This window comes from Cricetulus griseus, chromosome 2, assembly GCF_003668045.3.
Source record: "Cricetulus griseus strain 17A/GY chromosome 2, alternate assembly CriGri-PICRH-1.0, whole genome shotgun sequence".
NCBI lineage: Eukaryota > Metazoa > Chordata > Mammalia > Rodentia > Cricetidae > Cricetulus > Cricetulus griseus.
The window spans coordinates 174888538-174906447 of record NC_048595.1 but is presented as its reverse complement, the minus strand read 5'-3'; the positions used below and the strand labels follow the sequence as shown (position 1 = coordinate 174906447).

At 49.9% G+C, this 17910-nt stretch overlaps 2 protein-coding genes across 2 annotated transcripts in view; both read left to right on the top strand.

The window, feature by feature from the left end:
* The first annotated feature begins 3000 nt into the window (after window positions 1-3000).
* LOC118238173 (extensin-like) lies at window positions 3001-10299 on the top strand. Its single transcript, XM_035438718.1, has 2 exons — window positions 3001-3388; window positions 9830-10299. Exons 1-2 carry the CDS (start codon window positions 3001-3003, stop codon window positions 10297-10299), a joined length of 858 nt encoding a protein of 285 aa, XP_035294609.1.
* LOC113834332 (one cut domain family member 2-like) overlaps window positions 10300-17910 on the top strand; it is a 45164-nt gene continuing 37553 nt past the window's right edge. Inside the window, 2 exon segments of the mRNA XM_027402758.2 lie at window positions 10300-10439; window positions 10441-11531. Coding sequence (XP_027258559.1) covers window positions 10300-10439; window positions 10441-11531 — 1231 coding nt within the window.

Below are 17910 nucleotides of genomic sequence, written 5' to 3'. Positions count from 1 at the left end.
AAGGTCCATGAGAACAGGGCCTACATCTAGACTGCTCACTGTTTTATCCACAGCGTTGTGTTGTTACATAGTTCTGGATGCTCTGTTTTGTTCCCACTCTCCAAGCACTCTCCCATTTGGAGGGGAAATCCTGATGTGTATACTGCAAGGGAGATACAATACTCCTCTTTTCCTAAAGTCCTAGTAGGTAGGACTCTGGTATATATATATATGCACCAAGGGACACACACACACACACACACACACACACACACACACACAGTGCTAGCTCTTGTAAAGATGACAAAAAAAATCAAGGGGTAAGATGGGAGCCATTCTTAGTTGTAGCCACAGAGGTGCAAGCATGAGCAAAGGCTTGCCAAGAAGCCTATGGCTCTTTCCTGTGCTTTGTTCTCCATGGTTTCTGCTCAGCTTTCCTGTAGTTCTGTCAGCTGTCTGGTTTAATCCTTTGAAGTTCTTTCCCTAAGTTAGTATAAGGCAGCTTCTGGTACTTACAGGTAGCAAGGCTGATAGTAGATACTCAAATATTTCTTAGGTCAAATTTAGGCTAAAAGGATGAATTGTCTATTATAATTTTATATCTAACACTACAATTTCCACTTTCCCACAGCCTTCATTTTGCACCTATTCGATCTACATTCCGGATAAGTTATCCGGATAAGTTATATACTTAATAAAGTCAAGTTCTTCTTGATGCAAGAGTCAAGTTAGAAAAATAACTTTTAAAAATCTAAACTAAAAAAAAATTTAAATCTAAACTAGGTTTGCTGTTATTTTCCCAAGAATGGTGTGAAATGTCACTCACTGTGGATAGTGTCGCTTAAGTAATAAGGAACTGACACAAAGAGAGAAACTTGGAATACTGTCTGGGGAGTTAAAACCAGAACGAGGGGGCAGGAAAGAGAGTTAAATGTTTTCCAAGGGAGCATCTGAAGGTGCGCTAAGTGTGTGGATGGGGGAGGAGGCTGGAGAAAGAAAAGGGGAGGAGAGAAGGAAGAAGAGAGACTCTAGAAATGAAGACTTAACTTTAAATATGGGCTGACATTCACCGTGTGCACTGAGGTGGAAGTGGTTCAGTAGCTTAGGGAACAGCTTCTTAAAAGACAAAAAGTATTAGCACAGAGACACATAGACAGACACACAAACAAACAGACACAGATCCACATGGAGACACACATACACACACACACACACACACACACACACACACACACACACACACACCTGTTTTCTTCTTCTGGCTTTATGGAACCAGGACAGAGAACTTGGTCTGTAAATTCTTAAAAATGTCTTCACCCATAACTGTCTCCTCACCCTCCTGAAAGAAGCCACGTTTATAATTTAAAAGACTTGTTCTTCAGAATTACTCCAAGAATTCTATCTTGCTATCAACGCACGCCAAGGTAAAGAATTTACCAGAATGTGTCCTGCTTGATTTGTATAGGCACAAACCCCCAAACTAGATTACCCCAAATTAAAAATCCATTAAACCATCTCAAGTGAGAAATAAAGGAAAGGACATTTTCTGAAAACTGTGCTTCATCAGCAGGGATTCAGTGCTAGCCACCCTACTCCCAGCCCTACCCCTGCCTTGTCCAGTCTCTGGGAGCTGGTGCTCAACCCTATCCAAATACAGCCTGAAGAACACACCCCACGAAAGAAGATCGCTAATACTTAAGAGAAGCTTTTAAGGGGGGGGGGGATGAAATACTGAAGGAGCGCTTAATTAACTTGGATATCTTGCATACCCCGTGCATTTTCTTCATAACGTGATTTCTATTTTAAAAAATGAAGTATAAAAATTCAAATTATTAAATTATGAAAACCCATATACATGGCTTTCAGTGGAACGATGGAGACACATGAAACCTATATGTGGGCTTTCGGTGCTTTTCTGCTGTAGACACGGAAGACTAAGGTCAATGGATTCATCAAACACGTCCTCTGTTGTTGCATCAATTATGCAGTTCTAACTATACCGGCCCTTTAGCACTCTCCACTCGCGTCTCCCTTGTTCTGAGGACTCTGGCATTTCTCCCCAGGACATTCATTCCTCTCTTTGGCCCTGGGACAGAAGGACTGGGCCACCCACTGTCCTGGTGGCTGCCAAGACACAGGGACTTGTTGCTGGTGGCACATTTTCTTGCCCTGCGGACGCAGAGCCAGAGCAGCAGAGAGTCCGCCAGGCTCCCTGGGGCTCCTCGGATGAGGAGTGGGTGGGGACGACTGCCCCTGCTCCCAAGAGTGCCGGAAGGCCGCCGGAGGGGAGGGAAGCGCTCGACTGGATGCCGAGCGCCGAGCCTAGCCCTTCTGCCTGCGGAGGTCGCCCGGGTCGAGGGCACCCGAGGGCCTAGCCTTGCTCCTTCCTTCTCCCGCAGCCTCCCCACCCCCATTCGGGCCTGGAATCAATAGTGGGCGCTGATTTTTCACAATTGCAGCTGTCTGATTCATCAGTGAATAATTAAATCAGAGGCAGCCAGGCAGGCCTGGTGTCGGAGTATGGGGGCCCCTCCTCGATGCCTTCAAACTGGGGGTCAATGGGAAGCTGAGAGGGCGCCCAGAGGACAGGCCTCTGTCTGCGCCTAGGCTGGGAGAGCTACCTGGCGGGGCGCCTTTCTGGGTACGGCTGGGGAGCCAGAGGCAGGTGTGTGGAGCAGGCCTGATTTCTGGGGAAGGTGAGAAAAAGCAGGGCGCTCCCCAGAGGGGCGGCTTGGGTTCGACCGCCCCTTTCTTTTGGCCACAAGCACCACCCTCAAGTCCCTAGCCCCCAGCTGCTGCAGGGATTCGTGCAGACTCCCTTCTCAGGCTGACTTTCCAAAGGGACAGGAAACCCACCCTCGGAAAGCGAGTTGCCTTTGAGGAAGATAGAAGCGCCTAGAAACGGCATTGATTTAGACATCAATCCTGACCTATTCCCTCCTCCTCCTCCGCACTGGCTGGCCCGCGCCGCCCCCTCCTCGCAAAGAGAACCTTCACCAGCCCCAGGGCCACCGGACTCGGATGGCTGGCAACCAGAGCCAAGCCCCCAGAGCCTGCATACCTGCCCCCAGGGTCTCCAACCTACCTCCACAGCCTCGACACCTGCACCCACCATCCCCACGTCCACCCCGCCTCCATGTCCTGCACACCAGCCCCTGCAACCTTGATACCTGCCTCTTTGACCTCCAAGCCACCCAACACGGCCTCCAAGACCCTCAGACTGGAGGCCAGCACCCAGGGCCTCCGTGCTCAGTCCTTACCGCAACAGCCTTCTCTAAAGTCTACCTCAGGGTAGTGGGGCCTCAACCCCCAGAGCCTCGACGCCCTCCTCTATGGTCTGCACACTCACCCCCACGGGCTGGACTCACTTCCCACGTTCTCTATCACCACCTCCAGCCCACTCCACTCGGTAGGCCTCCACTCTTGGCCCGCTGAAACAGCCGACCCCACATCGGGGCATTTGCTGGCCTGCAAATGCTACTTCCTTGGGGCCAACAGGTCTTCCGGGCCATCCAGGTCACAGAATGGCCGCTTTACTCTCCCGGAGTCTGGAGCTCAGTTTCCTTCTCCGCAATCCTACCGATTGAGTCTGGCCAGGGAGCATGCTGCACAAGTCCTGCTTCTAGAATGACACAGCCCCTCGGCCACCTGCAACTCCCGCGGCCCTCAGTCTTGATTTCTTACCCGAGTTTGCAAGCAAAACGATTCAGAATTCGTAAGGTGACATCGAGGCAATTTTGTGGTCATGAAATTCTCCTAAAACAACCTTAAAGTGCTCTGTGCCTTTTAATAGTGTTACCCCAAAAGATCAATTTAGAATGACTTGATTTTTTTTTATTTGAGAGCAGATAGTAGAAAAGCCTTTAAAAACCGTGCTAGTTAAATAAACGGACCGAATGAACATATTTTTAAATCCTTGTTATATTAGTTTCCGACTGAAAAAAATCTATTTTTAAATCGAAAATTCTATTTCTCAAGTCTCAATTCTGTCCAGTGTCTAAAATACTCCATGCTAAAAATCTCCTCCCGTGGTCCCCAACAAATAAAAGCTATTTTAAACTCTCCTTTTCATTGAGAACGTATTAGGTATTCGTAGTAATGAATAAATAATGCTAAGTCCTCAAAAATTGTGATTTCTAAAACAAATAAATGGCTGTTTTTAGAGAACAATAAATTTAAAAAGTGATGCCGTACTTAAGTGTCTCCGGGCAACTTAAAAACAGCTCCACTTTCAAGAAGCTAAATTTGTCCTTCTTACAACCAACTGCAACTTTTGCCTTTCTTTAGAAAAGACAACAAAAAGATTTCATGCGCAACTTAACCGGGACAAAGGGACCTCACGCCCGGTCTCCTTTTGTAAGGTGACAACTGACAAAAAGGGAAAACTTCATCTTCAGCCCACTTGAGTAGTACATCTGGAGACCCTCTTTACAGAGAAAGCGCAACGGAAGTCACACACAGACTCCACACCGAGGCCGCGGGGCTTTGAGGCCAAGGTGACCAGCAATCCGTAGAACTGAAAGTCAGAGAGGGAGGAATTCCTCCTTCTCAGACTTCAAGTTGTTTATTTGTAAGTGCCACGTAGTTTTAGAGAAAACTAACCTTCTCCCGTCTCGGAAAATGCCTTAAGCTCCTCCCTCCCCAATAGAAGTATTTGAGTATTATGAAGTTAGAGCCCTCAACTTCCCCATATACATCATCATCATCGTTGTTGTTATTATTGTTGTTGCTGCATTTTCTACAAAGAGGGAAGTAGTTCACCAAGCAGTTTCAGCAATGTTGGCAGCCTAGAAAACAGACCAGGAGAGGGGTGTGGGCACGGATTCCGGACAAGAAAGGTTTCTTGGTAGAGCCCACAGCTCAGATATGGGCTTCACTACCCACAGCCACTAAAACTCCTCCAGCCGGAAAGAAAGGGAACTGGGGAGAGAGAGACAGAAATGGAGACAGTAGCACAGAGAAAGAAACTGGGCACCAAACTTTAGCAGTCTCCAAATCTAAGAGGACAGAGAAGGATTGGGGTTGACTGACCTAGTTCCTGGCTTTCTTTAAAACTAAGCAGGTGGATCTGTTGGTGTTTCAGCTCAGCTGAAGTCTGGTTCTGTTTTTGACTGTCTCTGCAGAATTGTCAGTCCCTATAATCAGGTACCAATGCTCTTTGGGTTGGTAGCTACCCCTTCTCACCTACTCTCAAACATACCCCCTCCACATACACCACACACACACACACACACACACACACACACACACACACACACACACACCACCTCCACCTTCACCTTCACCTCTAGTCTTAAGAGTTGAACTTGTCACTCCCAGAAAAAGCTTCTACTGGAGCTTTTGGAGCTTCAGTTTCTCCCCTAGGAGGCCAGATAAGCTGGAAGAAAACATCAAACATCAGCTCTCTGTACTCCTAAGCAAAGTATCTTTTGCCAACCTTATGCAGTTAGGGGCAGGCATTTGAAGGGTCTGCTCACCTAGAAATACTTTAACACAATCCATAAGAGGAGGCAGGAGTTTTTTCTTGTTGTTGTTTTGTATTTTTCCCAAAGGAATGATTTGGCTTCAGCCATTAGAAAACTTTTAAAAATTATTATTATTATTGTTATTATTATTATTATTATTATTATTATTTATTTTAATTTCCTAGACCAAGCAGGCCATTTGAGAGGCATCAGTGGATATATAGGGTGAGAAGCTGAAAGGACCTGGGCTTCAGCTTTACTTTTGGTTTTCTTCTTCCTGTGTTCAAGCAGCCCAAGCTTTCAGACAGAAGAAAATTGAACCTAATGGAGATATCAAACCGAGCTACAATTCTGAAGGCTCCCTCCCTGCCACAAACACCCACCGTGCATCTGCACATGCAATCACAGAGACTTGCCGGGTCTTCATTACTAGACACTCTGAGACAAGGGAAGAAAATCCTCCAGCGTTAAAAGGAAGCCTCTATTATCACTATTATTTGTGTACAGCAACATAAGAATTTCTTTCTCTTCTTGAAATTCCCCCACAATATTAAAACATCATTTGTTGTCCGATTCATATAAACGCTTGAGGCCTTCCTGGAAAACCATTACCATTCAATGGCTAGAAAATTGCTCTCTCCTTCCTTTAAAAAAAAATGAAAGAAAGAAAGAAAAAGAAAAAGGCTATCGCAGCAGAAGCAGCAGCAGCAGCAGACACACACACACACACACACACACACACACACACACACACACACACGGACAACAAAAACTTTCTCCTCCATAATCCTCCCTCGCACAATGACAAAGAAATGATATTGACTTACCCGGGAATGGATGATGTGTTTGATAAGGGGGGGGGCTTTTTGTGTGTGAAGATTTCTGTCCCGGAGCTACACAGACAGCTGCAATTCATGGGCGATGCTGATTGCTAGAAAGGCTATGGATTGGCATGGGGTCTGCAGCTCACACACCCTGATCAATACCCCTACACTCACACGCCAGATGGTTTGGGGAAGGGCAAAAATAAAATAGTTCAAAACAGCCCACCATTATGCCCCCCACCCCGCTTTGGTACTGCTCTGATAAACCTAGCTGTAACACAAATGTGTTGGGGCCAGCATAAAACCTGGGTATATACTGAGTGTTTGGGTGTTTTTCTAGCCCTATGCTTTTCTATGGCTACTGTTGGTTTTTGTTTGTTCTGTTTCTTGTTTTGTTTTAAGTTAAAAAACAAAGCTGTTGGTATCTTCTTCAGATTGCATTGATTTAGGGTCTGTTTGTATTTTTTGTGAATAATTTATAGAGTTCCTGTTTTAATTGAGTCTCCCCAGTTTTAATATGAGAAGTACAAATGAAAAACTGATAGTAAACATTTTTCAGTGTTTTTATGCAATTTATAACTTAAGCTCTGCATTTTTTCTGTTCTATTGTGCAAAAGCCTAGTTGTGGAACATTTATTTTATCTGTGCTCATTTACATTTCTGATTGTGAAGGATATCTGACCTGCAGATGTGATACACCCCGAACTGGCTCTCCTTATCCTGACACAAAGCCTGATGCAGTTCCCCAGATCCTGACAGAAACGGCTGCCTGACACTACATTTCCATAGACTATTTGTGAATCAAATGCTGGGGAGGGAGGGAGAGCAGAGTGTAAGTTCACATTAAAAGGCAAACCCCTGACCTAAAGGACTTGTTAAGCTTTGAGCAGAGTGTGGGGCTAAACAAGGGATGGTTAAAAAGTAGCTCTTCCCGTTTGTTTTATTAAAGACATAATGAGAAGGGAACACCAAAGTATTTCAAAGGATATTCCAAAATCTCATTAGTACCACTACTGTTAAAATTATAAAAGTGGAAAATAAATAGCTTTCCCTTTTTTAGAAAGGAAGGGAAAGGGGCATCTAAAACCCATATCAGCTTAAAAAAAAAATTAGGGTGCTGACTAAACAAGCATTTTCATTATCCCTTTTATTGGGTTCTGAGTTGGAATATAAAACGTCAAAGCTATTAGAAAAACATCGTGGAAAAAATCTGCTTTAATTTAACCCAATGAAATTATATACAAAGAAACCCAATGCGATTTCATCATTTTCCTGAGATCGTCAATATTGATTGGGGGGGGGGCGGCGAGGAATGGAGGGAGAAAGGGAGGAGGGAAGGAGCCAGGCAGTGAGAAAAATGCATCTCACCTTTCTGTTCTCAGCATAGAAACGGCAATTCCCAGGAGCAATATTACCTTGGTGGTCTGGCAAATTGGTTTATCATTTTGAAAAACATTTAAATGGAAATGTATATGCTTAGGGTTCTATTTGTGTGCAGCATCAGCCTAGGGGCTTCCTGGCTACTCCTTGAGACTGACTGAAGTCAGGGCAACAGCAACTGGAAGTTACCTTCAGCATTGGAGTCAAACAGAGAGACCTTTCCCAGCCCTGACCTTCCCTGTCTTTGGGGCCCTGTCACTGAGCCCTACGGGACCAAAGGAGGTTACTGTCTGGAGAACTTTTGTTTGACAAGGTGTGTTTTTCAAACTGGTTCAAATTATCCTGTGCCCAACCACCATGGATACAGTGAAGGGGGAAACATGGGAAGAAACAAGAGCAACAGAAACCTGCATTATTTTATGTGTCTCTTTCGTGACACTTAAAATATGAACAGCTAGGAAACTAGAGATTTGGCAAGGACTGGGGTATGCTGCTTTCTTACCCAAGCTTTGATGTCACAGAGGATGCTTTTTGAAAGAATAATTGGCAACATATTGACCAGAGCTCAATAAAGTTGATCTATGAATAACGTCACCGTACATTCATGGGTGGTGGTGGGGTGCGTCTGTAGCCGGAAAGGAGAGGAGACCCGCAGAAAAGGTCACTTAGAGAAGAACTATTTTCCAAATGAATTAAACCATTCTCTAGTCCTAAGAAGGCACACACAGTATTCCGGGCTGTCCTTGTTTTCTTACCAAGTTTTATCTAACAGCTGGAAATGGTCGGAGGGGGCTGTCTTAAGAAGACCCCCTGCTCTTCTTTTGACAGCTGATCAAAAGAAAATAGGTCACGCTTCTCAAACTTATGTCCACCCTGTCCTTAATTACTGTCTCTTTAAACAAAGGCAACATCTGCGCAACCTCGAGCTAGCTTGAATCTTCGGAGGCAAACGGAGCGCAACCTGCTTTGGAAGAATCTGTTACTTTTAAGGCGTTCAATGCAGGGTGTTGGCCTCTCTGGTTGTCTTCTATCACCCCTCAACCCCCACACAGTTCGCGGAAATTACTACCTCCTCCGCTCCGACCTCCCGACCTGGGTTTGTCAAACAACGGGAATTCTAGGAAGACGAAGGTGTACTTTTTAAAGCTACAGCTTTCAAGAGCGTTCTCCCTCTTACTTAACGCCCCAGGCTCGGATCTGTTTTAGAAACCCGAGTTGAAAATGCAAATGCCAGCGGAGTCTTTCCTACCCACAAGCAGTAAGCTAGGGTGGGCAGTCCTCTCTAGAATTTGAGATAAGCGGTGTGTGTGTGTGTGTGTGTGTGTGTGTGTGTGTGTGTGTGTGTTGATAAAGGAAAGATATGCGAGTGCTGTCCCCACTATTTTGCATACTCCTTGCCCCCAGGAGAAGTTTGTGGGGCTGTGAATATCAATAACTGTCTTCACCCCCAACCCCACGAGTTCTACACTCTCCCCTCTTCTTCCCTGTTCTCTGAAGGAGCAAGCGTTTGGTCACCTCGAAATCGCAGCTTCTGGAATTTTAGTTTTGTTTTGCAATCTAGTAGGGCCCTTCTGAAGCCTCATAACTGGGAGATTTATAGGCTGGCCAGTAATTAAATGATGTTATTGTGTTAACTTTGCATGCATTAGGGTTGCTTGCGCCGCCGCCAGTGTGAACCTTCCGCCGCCGCCGGCCGCAGCTCTTAGGCAGCCTAGGCGTTCAAGCTGCTGTCCCCCCACAGATTATGCACATCCCAGTCTCGGAAATTTACCGTGCATTAGAACACATTAGCGCCTGCATTTTAAAAGCTAGTCTGCTAGCTCCCAGCGAGGGACTCTCGGGAAGTGGCTAGCTAGGAGACGCGCGTTTGTTTTTACCGTACCACAAGCTTACAAGAGTGAAGAAAAGCTTTGAGGTAAGACTAAAGAAACCGAAGCAACCAACCCAAATCGCAGCTGCCTGTGAGAGGCAGAAAGCCGCATCTCTCACATAATCCCCCTGACCACCCCCACCCCCCCGCGCGCACTCTTGCTTCTTTCTCTCTCCCCAGCAGCCCCCCCTTCTCCTCCCTTCTTCTCCTTGACGCTTGGTTCCAGGAGCGAAAAATGGGGGGGGGGGAGTGAACCGAGCTGTCAGCCAAACCTGAAACGCTCGGCCCCACCCCTTCACATCAATTGGCAGCTGCTCCGAGAAGGTCTGCCTTCCGAGGCAGCTCCTACTGCCGATTGGTTTCTCTTGCTGCCCATAGAACACGGTCCCGCCCCGGACCCGGGAGGATAGGTTGGCTGCTCCGGCAAGCGGCAGAGCCCTTCTGGACAGCTCCCGCTCACCCAAACAGAAGACGTCGGCGCCAGAGTGGGCTCGGACATGGCGAGGCAGCGCGCCCGCACAAGCGGCGGGGCCCGGTGATCCCTCCCTCCTTCCCTACCCCCTCCCCTCTCCCGCACGCACGCCCTGTCCGCCCCCACCCCACCCCACCCCGGGCGCGCCCGCCCGCAGCCCGGGGCACACACCCGCACGCACGCCCCAGCACACACTCCCGCACACCCACGCCCGTCCCCGAGCCCCGTGGCCGAACCACGCCACGCGTGCCTAGCCAGCCCGCCGGCAGCCCCCGCCGCTCCCACCGCCCCCGGGCCCCGATGGACTGAATGAAGGCTGCCTACACCGCCTATCGATGCCTCACCAAAGACCTAGAAGGCTGCGCCATGAACCCGGAGCTGACAATGGAAAGTCTGGGCACTTTGCACGGGCCGGTCGGCGGCGGCAGCGGCGGGGGCGGCGGCGGGGCGGAGGGGCGGGGGCGGGGGCCCGGGCCATGAGCAGGAGCTGCTGGCCAGCCCCAGCCCCCACCACGCGGGCCGCGGCGCTGCCGGCTCCCTGCGTGGCCCGCCGCCGCCGCCAACCGCGCATCAGGAGCTGGGCACCGCGGCGGCGGCAGCAGCCGCGGCGTCGCGCTCGGCCATGGTCACCAGTATGGCCTCGATCCTGGACGGCAGCGACTACCGGCCTGAGCTCTCCATCCCGCTGCACCACGCCATGAGTATGTCTTGCGACTCGTCCCCGCCAGGCATGGGCATGAGCAACACCTACACTACGCTGACTCCGCTCCAGCCGCTGCCACCTATCTCCACGGTGTCAGACAAGTTCCACCACCCGCACCCTCATCACCATCCTCACCACCACCATCACCACCACCATCACCATCAGCGTCTGTCGGGCAACGTCAGTGGCAGCTTCACCCTCATGCGCGACGAGCGCGGGCTTCCGTCCATGAACAACCTTTATAGCCCTTACAAGGAGATGCCTAGTATGAGCCAGAGCCTGTCTCCACTGGCTGCCACCCCGCTGGGCAACGGGCTGGGTGGCCTTCACAATGCTCAGCAGAGCCTGCCCAACTATGGTCCGCCGGGCCACGACAAAATGCTCAGCCCCAATTTCGAAGCGCACCACACTGCCATGCTGACCCGCGGTGAGCAACACCTGTCCCGAGGCCTGGGCACCCCGCCTGCGGCCATGATGTCTCACCTCAATGGCTTGCACCACCCGGGCCACACACAGTCCCATGGGCCAGTGCTGGCTCCTAGCCGCGACAGGCCCCCTTCGTCCTCCTCGGGTTCGCAGGTGGCCACGTCGGGGCAACTGGAGGAGATCAACACCAAAGAGGTGGCCCAGCGTATCACCGCCGAGCTGAAGCGCTACAGCATCCCACAGGCGATCTTCGCACAGAGGGTTCTATGCCGGTCTCAGGGGACTCTCTCCGACCTGCTCCGGAATCCCAAACCCTGGAGTAAACTCAAATCTGGCAGGGAGACCTTCCGCAGGATGTGGAAGTGGCTGCAGGAGCCTGAGTTCCAGCGCATGTCTGCCTTACGGCTGGCAGGTAAGTTCAGGGGCAGCCAGCAGCCAGGCTGCTGGGGAACCTGCGCCAGTGTGCTCGTGGGGCTGGGCTGTGCGTGGGCTCTGGTCTTTAGCTATGCCCCCTTCTCTCCTATGTATGTCCCCTTTCTTCTCTTTCTTTTTCTTCTGTTTTCACTTTCTCTTCTCCCTCTTATTTCCCTTCTCTCCCCCCCCCCTTTTTTTGGTTCTCTTGCTTTCTCACTCATTGCCTCTGAGTTTTCCTTGCCCCCCTCCTCCCTTTCATATGACTTCTTATCAGTGTGCCAACCTTTCCCCTCCTCCTACAGTGAGAGGCGGGATCGGGGCTCTTGCTGTCCTCTAGAAGCCCTGTTTTCTGGACTCAATGCAAATCGAGAACTGCCCTTAGCCAAAACCGGTGTACTTGAACTTCGTTAGGACAACACTTTCCGATTTTCAGGGTGCCTAGTCTCCTTATGTAGATGTTTTTCACTGTTAGGGGGGTTTTGCTCCTTAGAAAAGAAAGAGTTCTTCACTGCCCTCCTACAGACCAAAGCAGGCAAACTTCTTTGGTCCTTGGCAGGAGATACACCCTTGCAGCGCTGGGAACTAATGGCCAGGATAAAACACCGCTTCCAGAACCTAGCTGAGGCTTTGGTATTAGCCCAAGGACTTATGACCCACCGAAAGGGCGAAAGGGCGAGTCTGGCCGGCTCTGGTGTCACTAACCACAGAAAAAGGGTGCAAAGACGACGGTTAAGGCTGCCACATTTGTCAATTTGGGAAGTGACACCAGAGTAAAGAGCTCCCTGCTTCACTAGCCTGCCGACCTTGCTGGGCTACACGCCTTTGCTGGGATTTGCTGAGGTCTGACAAGACTCCAAGAGAGGTTAAGCTCTCGGAAAGAGGTGCTGAGAAATTAAGATGCGAGTTAGTTAATGCTTCTTGGCCGCAGCAGGCTATAAGCTCCGCCTTTGCATTAAGCGGGCGCTGATTGTGTGCGTAGCGGCGTGGCGGGGAGGGCTAGCAGCCCGCGGCAGGGGACCGGTCAGCTCGCGGGTTACATTGTTCTGGAGCGGGCATGGCTCTCTGTGCCTCCTCTAGCGGCCAAGAGGCGAGGTACAGCCCTCTATTGTTCTAGGAACGCAGAAACCTCCGATGTGGGCGGTGGGTGCAAGAGCGAAAGACGCTGCCTAGGCTGAGGCTGACTCAATTGCGAGCTTTTGTGCACGCAGACCCCTCTCCCAGAGTGCCATGACTGCTCTCCTCCCAGGCCTGAACCGAGGACCCAGACGGGCAAGCTGTTCAGACACAACTGTTGAGGACATACAATGTCCAGCTGCAAGCCTGGCTGGGCGACATCTCAGGAAAGACTTGGTGCTCTAGAACAATTAGATTTGGCCTTAATTTGCATAAAACCCTCATTGAGGCTCGCGCGGTTCTGAATCAGGGGTTCACTGCTCACTAGAGTTCTGGATCTTCTAGCTCAGGTGTCCACTCCGGTCCCCGAGGACTTTCTTCCACCGCCGAACCGGGCTTGTCGGGTGCATCCTACAGTTGCCTAGCAGGACTAGGTCACTGCTCGGGAGGAGGAGGAGGCATTTCCGCCTACAGCCCCCTCCTTTGGCCACTGTTGAATTTTGTTCACTGTTCAGTAACCTCCCCTGTCAATCTAAAAGGGTAAAGAAAAAGAAACAAACAAAAAAAACTGAGATTTGTTCCAGAGAACTCCATTCAAAATTTGTGGACTGCGGATACTTTTGAAGTTTGAACACGACTTTATCTTTTTTTCTCCGATAGTTTATTTATTCTTCATCCTCTCCTACATTTCCTTAGGATTTGCTCCTGACCCCTAGCAAAGATAAAGCTGTGAGAACTGGAAGCTTGGTGACAGCTCCCATTGTAGTAACTCTTTTTTTTTTAGACTCCCCTCTCCCTAATACAGGAGGAGCTCTAAGGGGTCTCCAGTCTCGGCTGGCTCCCAGCGCTTGGGGGCTAGAAGGAACTTGGCAGCTGCTCTTTGGGGTACAGTAAAAGGCTGGATGACAGCTGTTCTACTCTGACCCATCTCTGAGCGCTGCCGCCCCCTCACGCCCGTCGGGCAAAGGACAAGGCTGTTTGAAAACGGAGCAGCATTCTGCCTGTGTAGGTCTTGTAAGTTAAGTCTCGCCTTGCTATGAGCTTTTACAGCGCATGAGGAAGTGTGTGGTACTTGGGTCTCCCAACCCCAAACTCCTGGAGAGTTGCGGGGTAGCCCCTGGAAGCAAGCTTTCCAGACCACAAACGGTGTAGAGTGATTTTCGGCAGGGGCGCCGAAGGGGGAAGTGCGCTGAGGACCGGGCTCTGCTCAAACATTTAAATGTGAGTCTGTTTTATTACCCTAGGTGAAAAGGGACAAGAGCCTTCGCCTTTTTATCTCGCCGTTTTATCAGCAACTACAAGTGTGTCGAGTGGTTATTATTACATAGGAGGCTTTTCAGTACGGGGTCAGTAGATCAGTCTCTTCAGACACTGCGGCAAAAGCTAGGACAAGTAAATAGGTATTATGTGCTCAGTAGAGTAGGGAACAGAAGCACACGGAGGAGAAAAAGGAGGCCTTTTGATTGTTATTGATCGATGGGAAACCCCGCTGGGAAGCAGCCCGGACCCAGGCCTCTGGGACCCTGGGGTTAAGCAAGCCAGAGAATACCGGGATGGCCGTCCCAGCCCAGCAGCACCTACACGACCTGGGGCCACATCAGGCCACCCATTCACATTCTTGATTCTTGTTCATTCAATAGTCAATTCTCTCTCTCTCTCTCTCTCTCTCTCTCTCTCTCTCTCTCTCTCTCTCTCACACACACACACACACACACACACACACACACACACACACACACACGCTTGAGACCCATCTGGACAGGAGTCGGAGGGACTCTGAGTTAAAACCTTTGATTTGGCCACCATCTTCAAGCGCTATCTTTAGGTCAAGTATATCCAGTCACCAGGAAGACTGGGTCTTCCAACCTGTCCATGCACGCTCCTGGTCTCTTTGCTACCCACACAGCCAAGCCTAGGTTGCTCTAGAGAGGACGCGGGAGGATGCTGGGGAAGCTCGGAGAGTCCCAATCAAGAAGTCAGAGAAAGGAACTCTACTACTCGCACTGGGTGAGGCGAACAGCAAGCAACCGGCCAAATAGGCTGGGAGTGGCCCAAGACGGGATCCCGCTGGGCTGTTCTTAATATCCTGGCCTGAGGACAAACTCACGCAGGTTTGAGCACACTTCCTAGGGCTTTGATCCTCAGGGGCCTCTGCACCACGCACAAAAGCGAACTAGAAAGGACCTCGAGAGCTCAGGGAAGAACCCGAGTCCATCATCAGGTGGAGGAAAACCGAGACTCTACAAATAAGGGTGCTTTTTTACAGCGCAGGAAAACAATAGCGTGGCTGCTATTGCCTTCATAGCTGAGGTTTCTGCCTCTTGGGAGACCGGCCTCCGAGGTTGGCCCTCCCGGGGCGGGCTCTAGTGCCAAATGCCGGAAGACAGTGAGGCCTCCTCCAGGAAGCACCCCCAGACAGGATGAAGCCCACTCAGTTCAGGCGGTCTAAGACCTTTAACCAACCCGACGATGCCCGCCATAGTGGTATGAACGAGCATTGACTGACCTCTGTAACTCCTGCCCAGACCAAGCGGTACAGGTATTTAGATGACTCGGGAGAGCTGATTTTGGTATACTGAAGGGCTGCAAGAAGGTCTTCACCTTAGAGTTCTTACTATCCCCCACCCAGCCTTCTCCACCATCTTGTTTCTCCAGCCCGGGGCCAGGACTGCCACTCCCGGGGACTTAGTTCCGCCACTCGAGCCGAAAGGCCAAACCCTACACAAGTCCATTCCCAACAGACTGATCTGTTAGCCGTCTGGCTGACCGGATTAATAACTGAAAAGCTCACTACCAGTGTTCGAGCTTCAAGTCCCTAGTCCCCATAGAACGCCTTCCTAACGCAGATTGAGATCGTTAGGAGCTTGCGGAGGAGGCGGGACGCGAGGGAGCTGAGTGAATCCGAGCTGGAGAACTATTCCAGGCCGCAGGGAGCTGTGGATTAGAGGGGCCGCGCATTTATTTTTATTCCAGGCTTTCCACCGTGTGGTTATGTCACTTTCTCAAACAAATGTGTATATGGAGGGAGATCGATGCTGATAATGTTTAGAAGATTAAAAGAGCATTAATGCTGGCAACAATAACGTAAACGTGTGGACCCAGATTTCATTGATCTGGAACCTGATCCGGCGCGTTTCCAGTAAGTCCGACGGCGGCGTGCTCTTCCCAGAAGAGTGCTCGCCAGTGTCCAGGATCCCTGGCGCTCCGGCCACGCCACTTCGCCAGCAGGGTCCGGGTTCTCAGGTCTGACCGCAACTCCTCCCATGAGCGGCCGCCGGAGCCAGCTCCATTCTCACCAAGGTTTTCTTAGTCTTGAGCAGGACTTCTGGGCCCCCTTCCCCACCCCTGTATGCAGGCTATACACTCTCTGCACTCAGTTGGTGGCCGGGAGGCAAAAAAGGGGCACCTTGGTTTGACCAACTCTAGTCTCTCTCTCTCTCTCTCTCTCTCTCTCTCTCTCTCTCTCTCTCTCTCTCTCTCTCTCTCCCTCCCTCCCTCTCTCCCTTTCTCCCTCTCTCTCTCTCCCCCCCCAAAACCGTCATGGAAAACCCCTTAATCTTGAACTTCGTTCCCGATTAAATTTAGAGGTGATTTGTCTAAAGTTGCCTGCGAACAACGCGCTTTAATGAGGCGTATATGCCACCCCCGCACCCGCACATCGTCCTTACAGGTTTCGACACCAAAAGTCCTACTTGCAGACTTTGCACCGATGCGTTAGTTGGACTGTTAAACTCAGCCTCAGTAACAAACGCCCGGGCTTCATTCCTCAGAATGGCCGGCTCTGGCTCTGCAGTGGGCCAACTGGGTCAACCCGTGGAAAGATCTTGTCCTCTCTCTTGTCGTGTCCGGGGATTTTGGGCAAGGCAACTAGGAGAACACCCACCCCACACTTTCACACCTGACTCTGAGGCCACGGGTCCATCCATGGTGTGTGTGTGTGTGTGTGTGTGTGTGTGTGTGTGTGTGTGTGTGTGTTTTGGGGGGTGGTGATCTGAGACATACATCTAATCCGCCAAATAAGAAAACTCTAGAACCTTTCCTTTTGGTCTATGAGGGAAGGGGAAGAGCTACACTTTTTTTTTGCGTCTTTTTAAATTAATTTTTTACATTCCGATCCCAGTTCCCCCTCCCTCCTCTCCTCCCATCCCTGCCCCCCCAATCTGCTCCTCGAAGAGGGTAAGGCCTGCCCTAGGAAGTCTACTAAGAGCTACATTCTTAATCCCATTCCTTGCTAAATAGTGGTTTGCTCTTTGAGAAGAAGCGTTGAGAACTTTCTAAAGGGAGGGCAAGAGCACACACACGCATACACGTGAGAAAAACTAGTATTTTCCTTCAAAGGGGTGTTTTTCTACTTTCTCAAAAAAGGGGTAAGGAGAGATATAAATCTTGTGTTCTGCTTTGAAATGTGGGGGAAAACAAGTGGTTGTTTCTTATCTTTCTACCAGTGGCTTCCCTTAAAACAAGGGAGCCCCTACTGAACACCTCAGTCTTGAAGATCGCAAAGTACTCCATTCCCTAAAAGCCATGTGGTCACCAGATACCCTGAAAAACATAGATGGTTTCCTTTTGGAGTGAAAGCAACTGGCCCACTATCCACAAGCTCTGGATGATGAATTCCTCCCTACCCCTCAAGGAGAGTGGAGTAAGCCTTTGCTGAATGGGAGTCTTAGATTACCCCACCCCATTTAGAATCTAAACCGCAGGGTTGCTGATGAGAGGTGTAGGGTGAGGATTAAATTGCTTGTTCCATATTCCCTTTGTCTCCATAATGTCTTAGCAACAGCTCTGTTCTTAAGTCAGGGCCATCCAGAGAGCCCAAGGCCATCCAGAGAGCCTAGGACCCTAGAACTGCTTTCTAGGAATTGATTGTATGATCCCCTCTCTTTGACTTCTCTGGCTATTTCCCACTTGCACCAGAGACCAGAGGAACCGAGGACGAGTGCTCTTGGGAAGAAAGCACCTTGTAGGGCATGGCTGGTGGTAAGGATTGTCAGAAAATATCTCTGGAAAAAGCGCTATGATCTGGGGGAATCCCTAGAGAAATGAAAACCTCATAGGAAAAGCAGAGAGATGTAGTTTCTGGGCTCTTGCCAAAGGAAGAGAAACAAAGAGGGCATAAATAGAAATAATTATCTGGATAAATGGCCCTGGGGAAGAGGCTGAGATTGGGGCACCTTTGGGCTTAAACTTCGTCTGCATTCTCTCTCGGTAGGATTTGCTTTTACCCTTTTGGTGTCTCTTTTCTCCCCACCGAACTGAGGAAT